At 39.4% G+C, this 19,281-nt stretch overlaps 2 protein-coding genes across 2 annotated transcripts; one reads left to right on the top strand and one right to left on the bottom strand.

Moving 5' to 3' along the window:
- Positions 1-116: 116 nt before the first annotated feature.
- On the bottom strand, positions 117-2,225 carry LOC145463522 (NAD-dependent protein lipoamidase sirtuin-4, mitochondrial-like). The gene is made up of 2 exons (XM_081447282.1): positions 1,684-2,225; positions 117-601 (listed from the first exon to the last, which is right to left on the bottom strand). Exons 1-2 carry the CDS (start codon positions 2,178-2,180, stop codon positions 118-120), a joined length of 981 nt encoding a protein of 326 aa, XP_081303408.1. The 5' UTR covers positions 2,181-2,225; the 3' UTR covers position 117.
- Positions 2,226-2,243: 18 nt separating this feature from the next.
- LOC145463518 (transmembrane protein 116-like) lies at positions 2,244-19,197 on the top strand. The gene is made up of 13 exons (XM_081447275.1): positions 2,244-2,589; positions 4,354-4,397; positions 6,077-6,140; positions 6,657-6,779; positions 7,085-7,180; positions 7,429-7,484; positions 8,549-8,623; positions 10,769-10,802; positions 12,233-12,322; positions 14,786-14,837; positions 15,799-15,891; positions 16,876-16,958; positions 17,488-19,197. Exons 1-13 carry the CDS (start codon positions 2,494-2,496, stop codon positions 17,653-17,655), a joined length of 1,074 nt encoding a protein of 357 aa, XP_081303401.1. The 5' UTR covers positions 2,244-2,493; the 3' UTR covers positions 17,656-19,197.
- The last annotated feature ends 84 nt before the right edge of the window (positions 19,198-19,281 follow it).

Here is a 19,281-nt window from a genome sequence, read left to right on the forward strand (position 1 = left end):
CATACTTGGGCAATTAATATTAGAGGAAATAATATTCAGGAGATATCTAGATGCATGTAAAAGGTTAACTAGAATTCGACCATGCCTTGTTACACCCATATAATATATTGCCATGCTTCACAGTTTTCTTGCATGGTTAATACCAGTAGCAGCTGATAAGATTTTTAGTCTTGGTAACACATCACCCACAGTGGCTGACATTTTAATTGAGGCTAATTTATCAGCTCTTGTTGGACCAATGTTCAAAATAGCCATTGGCTTGCTCTGCTGCCAGGCGGTATGAACAAAACGATATGATGAATACACCTCGACTGAAGAACCTACTATTAAAACTGAATCCGATTCAAGCAATCGTTCATGAATAAAAGACACGGTCTCTTTAGGAACTGAATCTCCAAAGAAAACCACTTGAGGCTTCAAGATTCCACCACAGTTGAGACAGGTAGGGACTGTGAAGTCACTCACTTCTTCATCTGTGAGGAATGTATCGCCATCTGGGGCATGACTTTCTGTAACGGCCTCCCAAGTAGGATTAAGCTCTTTCATTCTGTGTTGAAGATCATGTCGAGAGGTTTGCTGTTTGCATCCTAGACAAACCACCCTTCAAAGCAATATAATTTGACTCAATAATAATTGCCTGAATGTTAAGTATGCTATTCATTAAACCCTACTCTACTGAAGGCACTACAGACTTCCTTTCACAAGTTCAACTACTGACCTCATGCAGTGGCAGAACCAGACCTTGAGCCAGGGGGGTGGGGGAGGACGTATGGTCTTGTTTTGCTTGCCCTGCCGGCTTTTTTTCCTTCTTTCTTTCCTCCCGAATCGACAGGTCTGAGATTGAGCCCTAACTGGAGTCATTTCTACACCTCACTCCTAGAGTGCCTCTCTCGCAATCCAGGAATCAATATTCAAATTGGTAGCAGGGCTACATTAACACGCTAGTCAGAGAAGTGTTCCATCCACAGGAAGAGTAACAAGACCTCTATTAATTTTAACATTTGCCTGGGAACCTAACTAGGCTTGAAACCAGATTTAACTTTTCTTGGCAGACTCTGACATGTACAGGCACGCAGAACAGATGATGAGTCATTCTGGGGTGCTTACCTGTTACCATTAATTTTCTCCAAAGGAAGCAGTTGGCAAGAGCATCACTTTAATAATGCAGTTGTGTTTTACCATACTTAAGCAAATCAACCAAAAGAGTTGGGGCTTCCCATTTAATTCCAGTTTCCAGTAACTAGCAACTACATTTTAGAGGGGTGAGCAAATTGTATAGAATGTTCCCAATGGGAAGAGAGAGAAACCTTGGATCATGTATATACTAAAGGCATCTGCAGTCGAGTGTCAATCGATACATGGATTGATACCCTCAATCGATAGCCACGATCAACCCTTGATTGAAACTCCATCAACACCTTGGTTGACACTCGCTTGACACTTGATTGACATCTTGGTCAGCAGTCAGTCGAGAGTCAACTAATTTTTGAATGATGCATATGAGCTGGTTGACACTTGACAAACTATCAACCGACTGTTGATCGAGTGTTGATTGAGTGTCAATTGAGATGTCCACAAGAGATCTGGGAACGAAATTACTTTGCAAGGTCAAGATCATCTGACTCTGAACAGTCATACTATACTACATGGTGCGAGTTAACCGCAGACTACCACCTTTATCACCTGTGTGAACAGCCATGAAGCTCTGATACCCTTTGAGAACCAGCTTTGGTGTGGAGAGCGTCGACATTTTGCGTTACGAGCCAATGAACTTTCCCCAGTTTTTCGAGCTGTGCAAGAGCAAAATGGCCTCCATTAGGCTCTCTGGTAGAAAACTCCGGCCATCCAACATAATTTCTTGCCCAATACCTCTTCCTATTTGTAGCGCTGTTAATAAAATCGGTGTACTGAATTGGTCGACTGTCACTTATGGCGTAGAGACCAACATCTTCTGATCGGTAATCTCGTATTCCAGATTCAGTAGAAATGCCGGCACCAGTTACGACAAATAAATTTCGACTATTTGCGATGTGATCGTCGAGATCCTGCGCAACTTTTACGATTTCTTTATCTGACCTTTCGCATGTGGGAACGTAAAATCTATGATTTGACCTTTTAAACGGGCGAAATAGCTTGGGAAGGATACAAAATTTTATACAACATTTCCTAGAAGTGTTCATCGCTGTATCGCAAAAAAACGTGCTTACGTAATATGCAACGCTATGTCAAAATACCGGGATAGCCTGGACACAAGTTGCAAAAACATGGCGTCGGCACGGACGAGGTTGTCTGTTTCGTTTAGTTGATTAACCCAAAGATTTCCAATTTGTAGCAGATAGCGCACTGTTCAGTTTTTTTGGCTATTTTGGAAGAGTTGTATTTTTCCCCTCAGACTAAGGTGGTGGTTGGAATTTTCGCTGCTGGGCAGGCTGCTGTCTAAATTGTTGGCCAAAGGAGCAATTCAACGTAACCAGTATCTCGTGACTGACCAACATGTCGAACTTCACACCATTCTTCCCTCTTAATGTTTCCAGTCACAGCCACCATTTTCGACACTGTCTCTATAACAACGTGCACGAGAGGAAGATGGTAAGAAGCTGTGTAAAAGTAGTTTTCTCAGTGATTGATAGATATGCTGTAAATCGTCTTTGACTTCTTTTTGCAAGTTTCAGTAAAATTCTTTATTTACACTAAATTGACAGTTAAATATGAGGTGAAAATGTAAGAAAATTTTGAAAAGAAAGTACCGGTATAGCACCTTCACTCAGTTCAGTAGCAGATGGTATTATTAATAGCTGCTAAAGCCTATACATTTATTACATGTAGACTAGACAATGTCTATGAACATATACAATAACTTCATTATGATTGTTTGACTTAACAAGTTTGAAATAAGTGAATGGAGAATTTTAAAATAATATTATTATATGGCTTTGGCTTGTGGTCAATATAACGCGCATTCTGATTGGCTAAGAACGAGATCTGAACGGTCATTATGCAGCTGTAATGCCCACGGGCCGATTACGGATTATGCAAATTAGGAAGATGGGCCCGGCTCTGAAAATCCAAACGCATTGAAACGATGAAAGCCGATTAAAAACAGTAAGAGAAAGTAAATTTAATCCGAGTTGCTAGAAGTTTAGAGATTTTTCCTTAACAAAATTTATATGGAAGTCGTTTTTGACTTACCAGCTGGAACCTTGGCGGGCACTGGTGAAAAACAATCTAAGTTTACCGAGTCTGGTAAAGCTAAAATCGCTAAGTGAAAAACACCATCGGCAGATCTGTCATGCATCCTGAGCAGAACACCACTAAGAAACTTATAAGTCATCATCTTAATCACAACAATTACTGAAATAATGAACTCTGCAACAGTTCTTATCAAATAGATTCCCTCGCTTTAACACAAGCAAGTGTAAATCAGCTTCCAGGATCATCAAATATAAACAATCGGGCGGTTTCTGTTGGTAGCACTGTTTCTGATAACTGCAGGTAGTTTTAGACGTTCACAAGGCTTGAAAAGTTCATCCATAAATCCCAGAATGAAGAAGGTGAAGATATGTTGTCCAAAGTGATGCGGAGATTGAGTTATTCTGAGCAGTACATTCTGAAACATTAGTATTTTCTTTCACCGAAAGACCCTTGGTTTGGACTATTTTGAAGCACTTTCTGTCTTTTCTATATGCGTTGACGTTTCGCCATGAAAGTCGGAAAAACTCCCCCATCAAGTTTTGGCACCATGGTACTAAAATACCTTGTTGAGGCTGTGACAATCATTTTTTCCATAAAGAAATGTGTGTTTTTCACAGAATACGTAAAGGTTACTGACTGTGTAGTTTTGCCCTGGGTTTGAGACAATGAATGAATTGGTAAATGCATGCATCACCGGATGTAAATTGACGACTTCCGCTCGAATAATTTTTTCTTTTCTTTATTAAATTCATGAGCCATATAATAAACAACTTAATAACCTCAACCGTTCGGTCGTTACGGGAAAATCTCAAACCTCGGCCTACCGTATTGACCTCGCTATCGCTTGGTCAATACGGCAAGGCCTCAGTCTGAGATTTTCCCGTAATGACCTTACTCTCGGTTATTAAGTAGTTAGTAATAATAATTGGTATTAATAATAATTACTATAATAGGTAACATTTATTATTATTATATAGTTCTAATCAATTTAGCGCTTTACAGTTATCTTTTTAAAAAAATTACAAAAATATATGAACTTCACAAAAAAATTTTAGTAACTGAAAAAATACTCAAACTTCAGAGTAAAGCTTGAAGAAGTAATGACCATTTCTTAAAATTCAAATTTTGTTTAAAATTTTTTTTCTCTCTTGTATTTTATAGAAAAAGATTATTGCTATTATTTACATTTTGACATCAGTGCTAAGGTATGTATCAAAATTATAAGATTCATGTATGTTGAAGGAAGGAGTAGTGACTTGATGGTTAATATACTAGTGGCCTGTGTTACAGCCATGCACCCTCCCTGAAAGAAAAAAGTTGGAGAGAGTGTCACTCTGTGTGTTGCTGTTGATAATCATGTTCCTTGCATAAATCACTCACACATAAAAACCATTTCAGTGTCACAACAGCTTATGTGTCATGTGGAGACAACAAAGGAACCTACTTTCTGCACATGATCTTTGCATGAGACAGTTAATGACCTTTGAATGTTCACAGGTAAAGAAACCAGCCTCTTGCAGAATAATTTTGTCTATTACACAAAATGCTGATTATCTCTGTTAACATGGCTTAAATTGTACTTCAAAATTGTAAATCTAAATGCCACTCACACCAAGTCATGTGCCTGAAACATGATTTGTTCTTCTGGACAGGGCAGCTGTAACACAGGCTAATATACTGGGCTTGGATCAAGTTACCTGAGTTTGACCCCTGACAGTGTCTCTCTCTACCCAGGAGTATGAATGGGTACTGGCAAACTTTAAATGCATATTGTAACCCTACAAGCTAGGGAATGGCATCCCCTCCAATTAGGGGGAGTAGAAATACTCCTGGTCACTGCATGCCACAAGAAGCGAAGAAATGATAGGCACCCACCTGATAGGCCACTGGGCACAAATGCAGAGTCTACAGAACAGAATAGAACAATAATACACCAAATGCAATATGGAGGACCATTCGGTCGGCACCAGGGACAAGTTGTATGAAAGCGAGGCAAGAGTCAGGCCTCTGTGTTTTGTTTTGACAATGCTTCCTTGGAAAAGTCTTTCTTTATCATAGATCTGGTCTGTTTTATTTTGCCCTGCCCATGAGTGACCAAGTGGTCCGCCAGATTTGCATTCTGTGTATTTAGGGAGAGTAGAACAGGATCAAAATTGCATTCTGGTGAAATTTTGAATCTTTTTGTCTTATTTTTCCTTAATTCTAGTTGAAATTTGTTTGCTTTAACCACTTTTGGCATTTAAGGCCCAGTTCAGATGTGGAAGTTTATATGTGCCAGCCTTATACCCATTTGAGTTGACTCAGATAATTAAGTTTTACAGCTGACTCAGACCCTGGAGTCTAAAGGTGTTAAACTTAATAATCAATTATTGGATGTTAAGTTTGATACCAATCTCTTTGAGGTAAAAAAGCCAAAATCTGTGGTGTAAAATATAACAACGTATTTTGTATATTCTGTAATGTACATGTATACGTGTCAACACATCATCATGTTAAGTTTGAGGTCTGAATCAAAGTCCAACTTTTGCTGATGCATTTGACAGCAGGTGTAGTCTAATACGTCGGCAAGGCTGACCCAAATACTAATGCGTCGCTCATCACTTATTCAGATACTGAACTTATCGTGTACCATATAATATTGAAATTAGGTTTGCCACTGGTAAAGTTTGATGTCTGAATCACTTTAATTTTCAAATTCCTGAGGTGGTAGTTTACAAGAGCTTCAACTGTTCGACAAGGACGCCTCTGTATGTGTACATGTACAGGATCATTTTCTACACATGCTGTATAATTATGAAGAAGCACATTAATTTTTCTAAATTGGTTAGTTGTATGCATCAATAAAATTAATTTGTTAATTTTCACCTCATTTTTAAAATTGCAGTATTCTTGGAGCTGGATCTGTGATAATTTATTCTGTTGTCAAAAGGATTGTTCGACGACCAGAGGTATATGATATTCTTTGAGTCAATTCTATTTCATTTTTAACAGATGCACTGGAATCTGGATTTCTCAAACCATAGATCTTTTTTAACAGCTCAATGACTCAAACCAAAAGCCATTTTCCTCCCCTCAGTTAAACCCATTTTTTACTCCTGATTTCTTGAACTTTCCGATTTTTCAAACCAATTTTTGTTTCCATTGGAGGTTTGAAAAATCAGAAAATTATGTCTACTCACTGTTTTTACAAGTTGTCTGGTTATATGGTCTTTTTGTGGTTACTGGTTTAAGCCAATTACCACTATTTCATTGGTTGTGTATGTGAGGAAGTAAGATAGTCCGTGACTTTTTGGAAGCTTTTGGAGCAATCTCTCAAAGTGAGACTAAAAGACTAAATCAAGTAAATCTTGAGTAAATCAAACTCATTGAGTTCTTTTAACTAATATTCACGTTTAAAACAAAATGAAAATAACTGCTTTTTGCAGTTCACAAAAGTTTGTAACACTTTGTTTGCCATGTTTTAGGTTCACCCTTTGTTCCATTTAGCCTTAGCAGACTTGCTTTTGGCTTCCTTGTGGTTCTCTGGTGCCTGTCTTTGGTTTCATAAACAGGAAGGGAATTGTTTTTATTTGGACGTTTTTGCAGAGGTACGTTGATTACCTTGGAAGAAAAAATATTGTAAAACCACTCAAAGCATTCGTACTATAGTAGAAGTTTGCTATCTTGAGCTCGGTTACCTTTATCTCAAATTCCACTATCCAAACTCGAAATCTTTTTGCTTAATTTATAATTAATACTTTTCAGTCATTCAACTCCCATTATCTGAAACTTTTTTAATTTCCCTTGTGGGTTCAAGATAGTGGGATTCATTTGTTTTTATTAACAAAATTAATAAATGATATCAGTATATTAATATCAACTGAAGATTGATATTGGTTTTGTTAATCACCAGATGGCACATCTTGCAACATTCTTTTTGACGGTCAACTATGGTTTAAATGCTTTCCTCAGACTGCAAGAGAAGGTTCAAAACTTACAATTCTCCTCGGTAAGTGTTGGTAATGAAACCCAAAGTAATGGTAAGAGCAGTTTCTGTGGACTCTCATATGCAACTGAAACCAAATGATTTAGGCAAATTTAGGCAATCACAGCAAAAGTAATTTATCTATCAGTAATATTTGCAATAACTCATAAATCTCAGAGCAAGCCACATGCAGCTGATTGTAGGGTTGGATAATTTCATGCTGGACAATGCCTGAATAATTTCCTTCTTGTGTTGTATTCTTATGTTAATAGGCTTCTCCAAGTAAACTTTATGTTCACCTTTCCAGGATGTTTTATGGAATGTGTTGGTGAGTACAAATACAATGTAGCTAAGCTGTGTTATTGACTGATTTCAAGTCATGAACAGATATATTCATTTTGGACTAGTTAACTTCATCACTTATCTGACTGCCTGTGGAGAACTCTCCTGCAACAGTGACAGGGGCAATTGTTGGAAAATTTGAAAAGAATCAGGAGATGGTACCAGGATCTTGTTTTGCTGATTCAAATGTATTTTAACCCCTACAAGGTACCAATAATACAATTTGCTGGCTTAAATTTATTTTTCAGCCCAAAACCTGGTACCAAGGTTAATTTATCAAAATTTATTTACCACTGAAGTGATTTTGAAATAGTTACTGTGACTATACTTCATACAAATGAAAAGTTCCTATTAAAAATCAGCTGAGTAACAGCTCAGTGACACCCTAACTGGTCAGGTGCCGCAATAATTTCAACGATGAGAATTTTAGATTTAAGCACCCTAAGTCTAAGTGGTAGCAGTCAGCCAATGTTACCCCCCCCCCCCCCACCCAATCTCCCCAAAAGATGCGACAAGCACTCCCATCATTTTAAGAAGGGAGCCCACCCTCTTGGTATCAGACTTTCAGTTTACACATGTTCATGTACGATTATCAGTAGCTTTGGTTCAATGTACAGTATGCTGTTCTTCTCTGTCATGAAGAAGGGTTGCATGGTCACTTGACAACAAGACAGACCTGTCAGAGTTATGTTGTGTTAACATTTGTACTTCTCTGAGAAGAAAGCATGCAAATACTCTAGTCGCTGTTGATTCCTGAAGGTGGCCCTTGTTTGCATTCCATTGGTCAATCAAGTCTGACTGAGTATTGACAGTTGGGTTAAGATATCTGATTACAGCAAAAAGCCTTGTGCATGTATCAGGCAGCCTAAGAGTATGAATGACAGAGAAACGTGTGTGATTGATTTAAAGCAATGATTGTCTCCCCACCCCAATAATTTGGCATGCCTCCCCCCCACCCGAACTCTATCTTCTCCCTGCAAATGAGTTAATATCCTTTCTGATATACAATAATTTTTTTAAAAAACATGTTAATCATTTCTTTCTTCATAGGATCTTCCCTGTGGCAGTTATGGTCCCTTTACTCTTTCACTATGATGAAGTCCATAGCCCTGGTGACTGCACTCGGTAAGAACTTACATGTCCATCTTTAATCCTGGTGATTATTCATTAGAATCCAAATAGGAATAGTGATCAGATTTAACTTTGGTTGTAGACACTTTTGTTCTTTACAAGATCTGGCCTCCATCATGGGTTTTTCGGTGAACAATACAAATACAATAAAAATACTTAGCTGATGTGATTCCTTGAGCAAGAGTTTTGTTTTCCTGGTGGTGCTTCTTATGAAAGTGGCAAAGCTGCGAGGAGAGTGGTGATGCCCCTAGTGCTGAAACAAAGCTCACAGGCACAAACTCCTGCCGGCTACACAGGCTAGGCAAGATTTCAATATTACAGAGCACTCCTCTCTATTGTTTGCAATGCACAATGGCTTTATATTCTAATTGAACTCTTCAGTCTCGAGTGTATTCAGGCCCCAGTTCCTTTGGGTCCCACAGCACTTAAAGTCTAGCCAATGGAAATGCATTGTGCTGTGAATTTTGGCAATTACAGACACCCACAGTTCCTCTTCCTGGTGTCCAGGTCCAGGTTGTAGAGGTTTTCTGTAACAGTGCTTTTGTCCTCCAGGTCTGGCTCTGACTAGCCTTAAATTCTCTAAAACTGTCACACTTCCAAACAATAAAAGTTAAAACGGTATTTTTTTTTTTTTTCTGTGAATAAGTGGTAATTGGCTTTCGAACACTCTGGACTAGGAAGCTCAAATACCAATAAAGTGCTGGACAGATTAAGTAGCCTTTAAGGGAATGTGTTGCTGGAATGGTAACGAAACACAAAGTGCAATGGCAAGGTTATGCCAAAAGAACGTACAATGGAATACTAAAAAGAGTGCATTTGACATTGCATTCTCTCTTTAAGTGCTGGTCTTTAGTAAGACTTGCTCACAAGTCAAGCTGCAAAAAGCCAGGCTCGGAACTAGAAAAATGTCTACAATGCTCAAAACCCGAGTGAATGAGGATGAGGAAGAGGAGTGCCTTGCACGACGGACTTTGAGAAAGTGTAGTCTCTATGACTCATCGATGTTCTTCTTTCTCTAGTATTAGAACAAGGGTGTTGAGTGGTGCCTATGAATACAAAGGTCTTTTCGCAAAATTAGGACCATATGGAAAAAGTAGATTTTAGTAAGGGCTGTTGGAATCCACAAAGAAATCTGGGGGTTGCCAAGCATTTGCCTTGAACCTGGAATAAAAATGTTGACGTCAGCATTTTTCAGTAAAAGAAGGAAAAGATATTTCCTCACAACTAGAAACTAATCACGTGTTGAATAGGCTTGCCACTTCCATTTCAAAACATAAAATGTAGGGGTAACCACGCGTCTTTTAACGTTAAATGTCATTGAGCTGTTGTCATCTGTTTTGAAAACTTTTACGGTGTCCGGTACATTTTTTTCCTGTCTCCTCCCGCGTAAATCAAACATTTGCGTCTCTCGCACTTGTTTTGCGCGCGCACTACGCAATCTGCAGGTACATGTTTACAGTTGGATTTCAGTAAAATTTTCGACAGATAACAGCTAGTTTTCAGCTAGAAGCCGTTAGCAGTTAATTGCTAGCGATATGCTGCTTATTTGGTATGCCTGGTTTTAGTGCAGGTTCATTAAACTTGATTTGGTCACATTAGGAAAATTTTGTTTTAATTTTACTCGCGTACTCGGTAGCGTCGGGAAACGTGGTGGCCTCCTGGTTAGTGCCGTCGTCTCCGAATTGAGAGGTCCGGGTTCGAGCCCTGGTCGGGCAACCTCGTTCCCAGTGTCTCTCATTAAGTTCTTGGGTGAGACACTTTACTCTCACAGTGCTCTCTCCACCCAGGTGTATAAATGGGTACCGGCGAACTTAATGCTGGGGGGTAACCCTGCGATGGACTAGCATCCCATCCAGGGGGGAATAGAAATACTCCTAGTTGCTTCATGCTACAGAAACCGGGATACGCTCCATGCCCTGCGTGATGCACAGAACGTGTGCGCACTAGGCAAAAGTAGGCACCGTCCTTAACTGTAGAACCTGTTGTTATTTCAGTGTCTACTGAAAGTGGGTGGAATTATCATTAGCGGTTGTTTATCTTTAAGAGGCCAAGTAGCTAGTCCTCTTTTGTAATCAATGCATGTACGTAGGTGTAGGTGAACTTTGTAATAATATTGAGTTGCGATTTTTTTTTATCCAGCTGCCTCTTACTTTTTGACCGACCCAAGGTTAAGGTTAGTTTCATCATTCAACATCAGAAATTGATATTTTGTGAACTGTGCTCACTAACTACGCATGGGCTAAAATTGTAGCAAAATATCTCCATTAGCCTGCCCTCTCTGACAAATTCTGTCAACTGTATCACTCAGCCCACTTAATCATTTCTCATCTTCTCCAAGTTTGAATATCAAGTGCGTTAATTAAGGTGTTACTTAGACTTTGGCCTAGCCTGCGAACAGGCTTCCAGTGAGCCCGAACGAAGCGACCCAATCGCTTTGCTCTCCAAATTCTTCTGTTTCGCGCTCGCCGAAATTTTTTTCCCTCCTCGCCGGGAGTCTGTTCGCAGGCTAACTTTGGCCTAGCTACATTCCGTTGCAATTTGAGCAGAACCTTGAAAATAATGCAATCTCTTGTTTGTGTTTAAATACTTCTGAAACGTCGTAGCCTGTAAATTAATACAGCCACTTCTTATCACTCCCGGGCGGTTTGGCATAGCTTGGCTCGGAATCAGAGCTGTTGTGACATGGTTGCGATTGTTATGTAAAAAGCACGCTATTCAGTAGAGGGTAACGGTTAAATTATTTTCTTAACTATCGTAAAATTCAGGTCATAGAGCACTTCCCACTTGAGTGTCGAGAACTGATTGGTTTTGCAATACTACGCTACACGATTGGCTTAGTCTACAAATCTCGCGCCATTTTGTTATCCAATCAGAAATAAAACCAAAACCAATCGCAACTTGCTCCCACTTGTTTTCCCGCGCTTAGTGTCTGCTACATGTAATTACCTTGAGTTTTGATTGGTACATTGGCTTGCCTGTGTCCTCTGTGATTGGCTAGAGTGATTGCTTTGGTTTTGGTTTTACGACACTCAGTTGTAAACTGCGCTAAGCCCCGGGCTTATTCCACATCATGACTGCCAGTTTCTAAATAAGAAGACTTGTGAACAGCACATAGCAGCAACTAGTAATCCAAAAATAAAAAATAAAAAAATAAATAAAAACAACCAGTAATCTTGTGTAACTGAGTTTAGTAATCGACCGGTTTCGTCTGCTAGTGAGATGTTTTGGGTGGACCTATATCCGGGGAGCGGAGGGGGAGCTTATAGTTAGTATATATATGTAAAGAAAAAATGTTTCGTAATAAGCTGATGAAAACAATATCTAGCTGTATGAAAATATGTTTTGTGGTCTTGAGAACAAGAACAGAGGGCGCAATTAAGGAAACAAGTTCCTGAAGCCCAGAGGTCGTTGTATAAACTAAGCTTCCTCATAATGGCAAATACTGGTCAGTGAGGCACACAAAGTAAGGGAGATGGGCCTAAAACCAGGGAAGGGCTTATAACCGGTTTTTATAGTTAAACACTGGCGGCTGTAACAGAGGGAAGGCCGGATCAGTGAGTGACTCATCTGAATTTTGCCTTACGTCATTGCTATTATTTTCAGAGTTCCCTATCAAAGTCGCACTCGATGTGGCAGTCTTATGGTTCTGTAGCACTGGTCACAACCTTGACCTTTTCCATTGTTGCACTCACGGTAAGCAGAATAAGTTCCTATGTTAAGTGGAGTATTACAAAGTGCCGAGGGACTAGGACTGTGTGCTTGTTATAACGGGGGTACGATATACCTGGGTTGATTTCCATTACAGTTAATAACTTTGGCCGAGATTTACAGGGGCCTTCGTTCTAAAATGTTCCACTGTACAGTAGCATTTTGGCTATGCAAGTCCGTGTGCGCCTAAGTAAAAATTTAGGAAAGTCAAAAACTGCGACAGAATATGTTGTTTGTTGTACTGAAAATCGATAACAAAGAAACGAAAATTGGCTTGAAATTGGTACCGTTCTGTTCTTTAAGCTGACTGGAAGAGTGAAAAACCATGGGTTTTGTAATTTGTTGGGGAGCAAAGCATTTCTAGTCTCGTTGAGCAGAGCCCAAACTGAATGGAGGTTTCTGCATTGATGCTGTATTCTTTTGACACTTGAGGAGTAGCAAATGTGTTTTTCTTTTGTTTAAGTGGCTAGGCATATGCATGATGTTATTAATAAATTATTGTTTAAAGTGCACCTAACCCCCAAATTTTTTTTTCGCTAAAACAAATCTAGACTTTATTTGAAGCATTTGGGCGAAGAAATTTTTGAATTTGGTTGAATCCTCGATTTTCTATGCCCTTTCAAAGTCGCGATTAAGTGTTTCACGACCGCGTTTTAGGGAGTCTGGGGCGGCGGTACCTGATGACGTCTACCCAGGAACCAAACACAATAGCGCCTCAGTCAACTCACTGTATTTGCTCGAGAAAATAGAATGCAAAACTAATCGTACCGATGTATTTTGGGACTAAAACGTCCAAGTTTTGTCTCAGAATCATTTCTTTTTCGTCACTGGAGTCAGAGGTAAGTTTCGATTCGGAAGGCTCCGAAATAAACTTCGATCGAGCACGTTCGACAACTCTGAACTCACTGCTTAGAGCTTTGAGAGCAATTTACAATATTTCAAGCGACGACGGGGAAGACGTCTTTGCGGACGAGCTGCTTGTATATTAGGAATGGAAAGCTAGATACGAAGTGGAGGAGCAGGCAAACGAACAGCAGGAAAGAAAACTCAAGGACTGCTTTGGATGGTAATTTCGTCAACTAAACATAAGATTCCCACGCGTGTTTATAGCCCGTTTACATTTGTCCTTACCGAGAATGTATTTTGTCAAGGTTCTGTTAAATCCAGTTTGTGTTTTACTTTCAGTTGAATGCTTCATGTTTATAAGAGCGACGTACGTGTTGCAGTTTTCGAGACTTGATGACCTCCAAAACATTGGCTTCGATCGATTGAAAATCGTATTGTTTGGAGCTGCATTTTTGAAGCTGCGGGAAGTAAGGCGGAAGGAAACATTTCATGCAATTACCGATTTCACATTGTCACACGTTTTAAGTCGTAACTCCAAATAACCAATGTAAATTGTTCTCAAAGTTTGCAGTGAAATTCGTCGGATAAGCGAAAAGGGTGTGTTCCCTAAGCGGTCCGCAGATAATGTTACGCGGTCATATTTTCGACGCTATTGCACAGAATCTTTGTCACACTGCTGATTTCCAAACCTTCGAAAAACTCTGTGAGTCTAACAATTTTGTTATCATGTAATTCTAGAGGATTAATCTTCGACTTTCATCTAAATCGAAAGAGAAATAAGTGTTGGTTAGCGGCGTACAGTTGCGATCTATTTACATATCAGTATAACGCTTCTTGATCATGACCGGATCACACAACGTTGCCGGTTATGTTATAAATACTGCGGGATTGGAAGATATAGGTTGTCGGTGGTATTTCTACAAATTGCTGGTTAGCTTTAAGCAGAAAATTTATGAAAATAGCGTTCGAAAGTCTGCGGAACAAATTCCAGTGAGAGTTCTTCAATGGTTTTCACAGATTCAGTTCGCTTGTTTCGGTTCGACAAACTCAACCATCGTTTACGTCTTTATTGCACCATTAGCCGATCATCGTCAGTAAATTGTACAGTATATCTTTCTTTAAATCTGGAATATTGCTGCAACAGCCGATAGCGCCTCTGGAAGGCGTTTCTGCGCACTTTTCGAATGTGTATTGCACCATCCTGAAGGAAATGAGACGAAATGAGATATCCAACCTTCCTGGGTAGACGTCACAAGAGCCGCTGGACCCATTCTCCTCAAACTCGGTCGTGAAACAAAATGGCGGTGTTTTGGAGCTATTTTCGAGATTTCGTCGTGGCACAGAAAATCGAGGATTTAACGGAATCCAAAAATTTTTTCGCAGAACTATTTCAAATAATAAGTAGATTCGTTCTAGCGAAAAAAAATTTTTGGGGTTAGGTGCACTTTAATAGGCGGATCAATAATAGCTAGTCAGTACCACGGATATAGATGGAGTCTCGATTGTACATCTATGTATGTATGTAAAAAAAAAAATGGATTTTCAATAATTGGAATAAGGGGTCGGAGAAAGTCAACTGACAACATTTTTTTTTTCCAATAGCTGATATATTTTCTGATGCTCCGAACTCACAGAAAGGCTGTTATTTATTCAGGTTGGAGTTAATTATATAAATAACAATTTTTATAACATAATTTGAGACGATAATTTTCTTAGGCCTCGCGTCCACACAACGGGACGGAGGAATTTGAAAATGCAGCTTTATTTCTACGGCAAGGTTTACCATCCACACCGTCACGAAAGCGGAGCTTTACGAAAACGCTCTTCAAACCGGAGGAATTTGAAAACGCTGGCTTTTCGTTTTCGTGTGGACAGAACACATTTTGAAAACGGAGCTTTTTGAAAACGATGACCTTACGATAATAATGTGATTTCACTGCCCGAGGTTTTTTTCAAACACAAATCCAAAATGGCCGTTGATTGTTGCGTTTCTAATTCCGCCGGTGTAGTGTGGCCGGAAAACATTTTCAGAGTGAAGCCTCCGTTTGCAAATTCCTCCAGCGTAGTGTGGACCGGGCCTTACTTGTTCCCTTCAGCATAGTCACAGTTTTTTCTCATTTGACTTACAGTAACAAAATTTAACGTGGAGTTGACGTATTTTCAGGCAATTTTGCAGTTTCTGCCCAAAATTGCCTCACATCCTTGTTGAATGGCTTTCAAGCTTAAGACGTGAAATATCCCAATTCAATTGAATTGACTGACAATTTACAGTTAAAATTCTTCAAAACACGAATTTGAAGTTCTTCGGCCACCAAAGCATTTATTTTTTTAAAAGGTGAGTGTATGATGTCCTTCCAGGTTCAAGAAGCTAAGTCACGGTATTTTGAGTTATTTTGGGCTCGAACAAAATTGCCTTTAAATTGAAATAATCCTGAAGGTAATAGTTTACTAAGAAAGAAAAACACCAAAGAGATGACAAAAATCCATAAAGGAACAAGGATGGTCAAGGATGGAGAAGATTAACACGGATTACAAAGGACGAACTTGAAAACTTCAGGCTAAACTTTTCAAGATGCCCTAACCTTTTCATAGCGTTGACTGTGATTTGTTCTTAGGAGTATTAACAGACCGTCAGCGTGCCAGTATAGATGCCATCCGTAATAAAGTCTTCCTTTACGTGTTGGTGTTTCTGATCTGCTGGAGCCCAGGTAACTGAGATTTGATTTCAAGGTACAACATCAGGAGCATAGCTTCGAAAAGTTAAACCCAAAAAGACATATTTTGATTGCAGGAATTAACCTTTTCTAAAGAATTGCTATATAAGTGCACTGAAGCCAGGAAAGGATTGTTGTAATGAGTTTTGCAAGCACAAAGTTGTTACTGAAGTAAAACTGAAAAGTCGTGGCGTTTAGTCTGTCGTTGTATCTTGCAAAAGACACAGACACATTCCATAGAAAAATGTACCCAAGGATTGGAACCCTGAGGTGCTCTCTTATGTTAGCTGCATAAATTTGTGGGGTACCAGAGGGCAAGGTTTTTGAGCCATGTTGATCTGCAATATGGTATATTGATTAGATAGAACTACCTCTTTTCCACTGGAAATCGAGGAATTTCATTCCCTTCTCAAATGTTTTTAAAAAGTAGAAGCCGCTCCTGGATAACGTGCAGTCGTCTGCTATTTCCTTTGTTTTACACGAAATAATGACTTTTCCGCGTCTGCGCGTAGGCTATTCCTTGTTAGCCGAGGTCGAGTATCAGAGACCTGTATCAATTTCAGGGGTCTGAAATTAAAAGATTGACGTCAGTTTTTTATGCGTCTGTCCTGTTATTGATCATGAATTTCGTCATAATATCGTCAAAGGAGCTGTGGATCCACGAGGCGATAGCCGAGTTGCTCCGCAGACTACTTTGACAACGTTATGACGGAATTCATTGTCAATAACAGGACAGACGCATGAAAAACTGACGTCAGTTTGTTTTTTACAATAACAAATTCTTATCAATAAATTCTCAAGCGTATAAGTATTGAGAATGGGAAACTCATCATTCTTTTCAGTTTGAGGGCATTGTGCTGATATAGCACGAATTTCTCACCAGTAATATTCAGTAAAGTTTCAAAATAAACCACATTTTGTAGTCCTTGAAAAACTTTGATTTTGAAAGCGCTGACTCACAATTTTTTTTTTGTCCAGCCCTGGTGGTAGCAGTATGCGACATAGATCCAAGAGTAACCCTCTCTAACATGCACCATTGGCCCGTGCTGTTTGTGATGCTGGTAAGAACTCTGGCTTGAATTGGCCGCCACATTTTCATCAATAGCATAATTGCCTTTTCTCATGTTGTACAACCCACATTCCCCGATTTTCTTAGTGACCAAGGGCTAACTTGCGCTCATAACATTGTTTATTCAAATTAAAATCAGTGTTTCAGTTTATAACAAGCACGTGGCTTTGATCAAATGACAGGACCAAGCTATGCAGTCAGAACGTTGATGTTGCGGAGTTCAGTGTTTGTTGAAAATCTTGAGTAAGAGTTGCGGCGGCCTGTTACCGCTGCATAAAAGCGCGGGAAAATTCCCACCAACAAAACCACTATTGGTACAGCAAAATTTACTTTTGCACCTGGTTGGCTGATGCAACAGCATCTTTAACTTGACTTTTGGTTAGTCTGGGTGCGTAGCACGAGTTAGTGAACGCGTCAATTTATAGATTACTGCTAGTAACCGCACGACGGTTTTTATTGTTTGTCAGTATGAAAACGTCCGACGTGTAATGTACTGTCATTTCCTGTGTGTCTGTTGACAGGGTCTGACAGCACCCATGCAAGGCTTTTTCAACTGTATCGTGTACGGCTGGTCAAGGAAAAGTTTCCGTGACGCCTCAGGACAGCGGAGAAGTTTGTTGCTGGATTCCGACGAACATGGCTCTCTTCATAATCGACGGGAGTCTCAAGGATCCATGCGCTCGTTGTGACAGTAAAGCCCTATAAATATTGAAAGGGAATGTTTATTTTATGCGTGCTTTGTTCAGCATTTTGACGCTCATCAACTGCGCGACTATTCAGAAGGCGTTTCATGAAGTTAAGAGTTTTTAGTATCGATTTCATTACGTGTTTTAACAACCATGTAAACGAATCAGTGGATCCTCGCTTCGTTTTTACGTAATCAAGGAGGATCCATAAAAATGACGTGCACAAGACGATAAAGTACAAAGTAATTTATTATATCTCTCAGTTACTACGCGCGCTGTGATTGGTCGATTTAGCGGGCCGTATATATACTCTACTGTACGGTCCGCTAAAATTTAAAGCTGTTTTTGCTAAAATGTTTCGTGGTTTATCACCAAGTGTTCTTTACTTTTATAGCAAGTAAAAGTTCAAAACTTTCTTTGACCTAAAATTGTGTATGAGTCAAAACTTGCTAACGACTTTACAACGATTTCAAATTGACTTGTTTTGCTTTCGACGTACTTCAGAAATTTGAAGCCGTCCCGCGTGAATAGAAATCGTTCCCGAACCCGTCAGACCCTCAGTAGAGATATGATAAATATCGTACCAACCTCGTTTTCTCGGTCTGTACTGTAAGTTACGGATCCTCGTTTTTTTCCCCATCGTTTTACGGCCCGCGCGCCTCGCGCTCGAGCCATAAATCGAAGGGGAAAAAAACTCGGTCCGTAACTCACAGTACAGACCTCGAACTCAGTTAATAAGAGGTATATATTTTAAAGCTATTTAGGTTCATTCGTAGCTGGAAATATGTAGCGAATCTGCCCAAATCTATTTAAAATGTAACATAAGTATTTACAGTCAAAGCTGCTTTGGGACCGCGTCTTAGCGTTTATGGGCGAGATTATCTTACCAAAGGAACAGAAACTCGTAACGAGGTTTCTGACCATTCAAAATGGGGCGGTAAAGTGTGACTTGAACTAAACCTGTGAGCAGACTGACAGAAACTTCTTAAACAGTGATTAAGAAAGAAGACAAAGTAAGAAGTGAAAGTGTTGTTCAGAGGTACAGCCTGCTGGGTTTCTCGCCTGTTATTTCAGTGTCGAAAAATAGATACGGCGGCATAAGTTTCCTCGAGTTATTGGTCCCTCGATTTTCGGATTCTGTTTTTAGAATTATGAAACAACTGGACTTCTTCCAAGTCCTGTGATCATGAAGTAACCTGTACATGCCTTACGTTAACTATGTCGACTAATATTTACTTTGCAGGAACCTAATAACGTGTCTAAAACCAAAATGTAAAAAAAAATGTTTATTTCCAAAAATGCTCAATAATTAAGATCAAAGTGCCAACAAAAATTCAAAAGTTATCTGTTATAAAACAGACTTTTCTCTATATAGGCTGGATCCCTCCCGTATAGACGGTCGTTAAATGAAATTTTCTTATTTATTGATATTTTTTAACGCTGATATTTTTATGTTGTTTATCTAAATGTCTCATTGCATGTGCTAAGAGTACGTTGCTATGTATATAAGAGTATTTAAAATAAAATCACTCCGTGTGCTTAATGGTTCTTCAAGTGTTTTCTCTGACCACTGAAGACGAATTATGTCCCTGAGTAAATCCGGCTTCCAGCGAGGGCATTCATGATCAC

Source organism: Orbicella franksi, chromosome 12 (assembly GCF_964199315.1).
Source record: "Orbicella franksi chromosome 12, jaOrbFran1.1, whole genome shotgun sequence".
Lineage (NCBI taxonomy): Eukaryota > Metazoa > Cnidaria > Anthozoa > Scleractinia > Merulinidae > Orbicella > Orbicella franksi.

Bases quoted from the DNA above. Each gene is read 5' to 3' on its own strand.
- LOC145463522 (XM_081447282.1), bottom strand. From the start codon at position 2,180: ATGAACACTTCTAGGAAATGTTGTATAAAATTTTGTATCCTTCCCAAG. The intron at 602-1,683 runs GTGATAAAGGTG...ATTGCTTTGAAG, and splicing joins CTTCATGGCTGTTCACACAG to GGTGGTTTGTCTAGGATGCA.
- LOC145463518 (XM_081447275.1), top strand. From the start codon at position 2,494: ATGTCGAACTTCACACCATTCTTCCCTCTTAATGTTTCCAGTCACAGC. The intron at 2,590-4,353 runs GTAAGAAGCTGT...TGTATTTTATAG, and splicing joins ACGTGCACGAGAGGAAGATG to AAAAAGATTATTGCTATTAT. The intron at 7,181-7,428 runs GTAAGTGTTGGT...TTATGTTAATAG, and splicing joins AAAACTTACAATTCTCCTCG to GCTTCTCCAAGTAAACTTTA.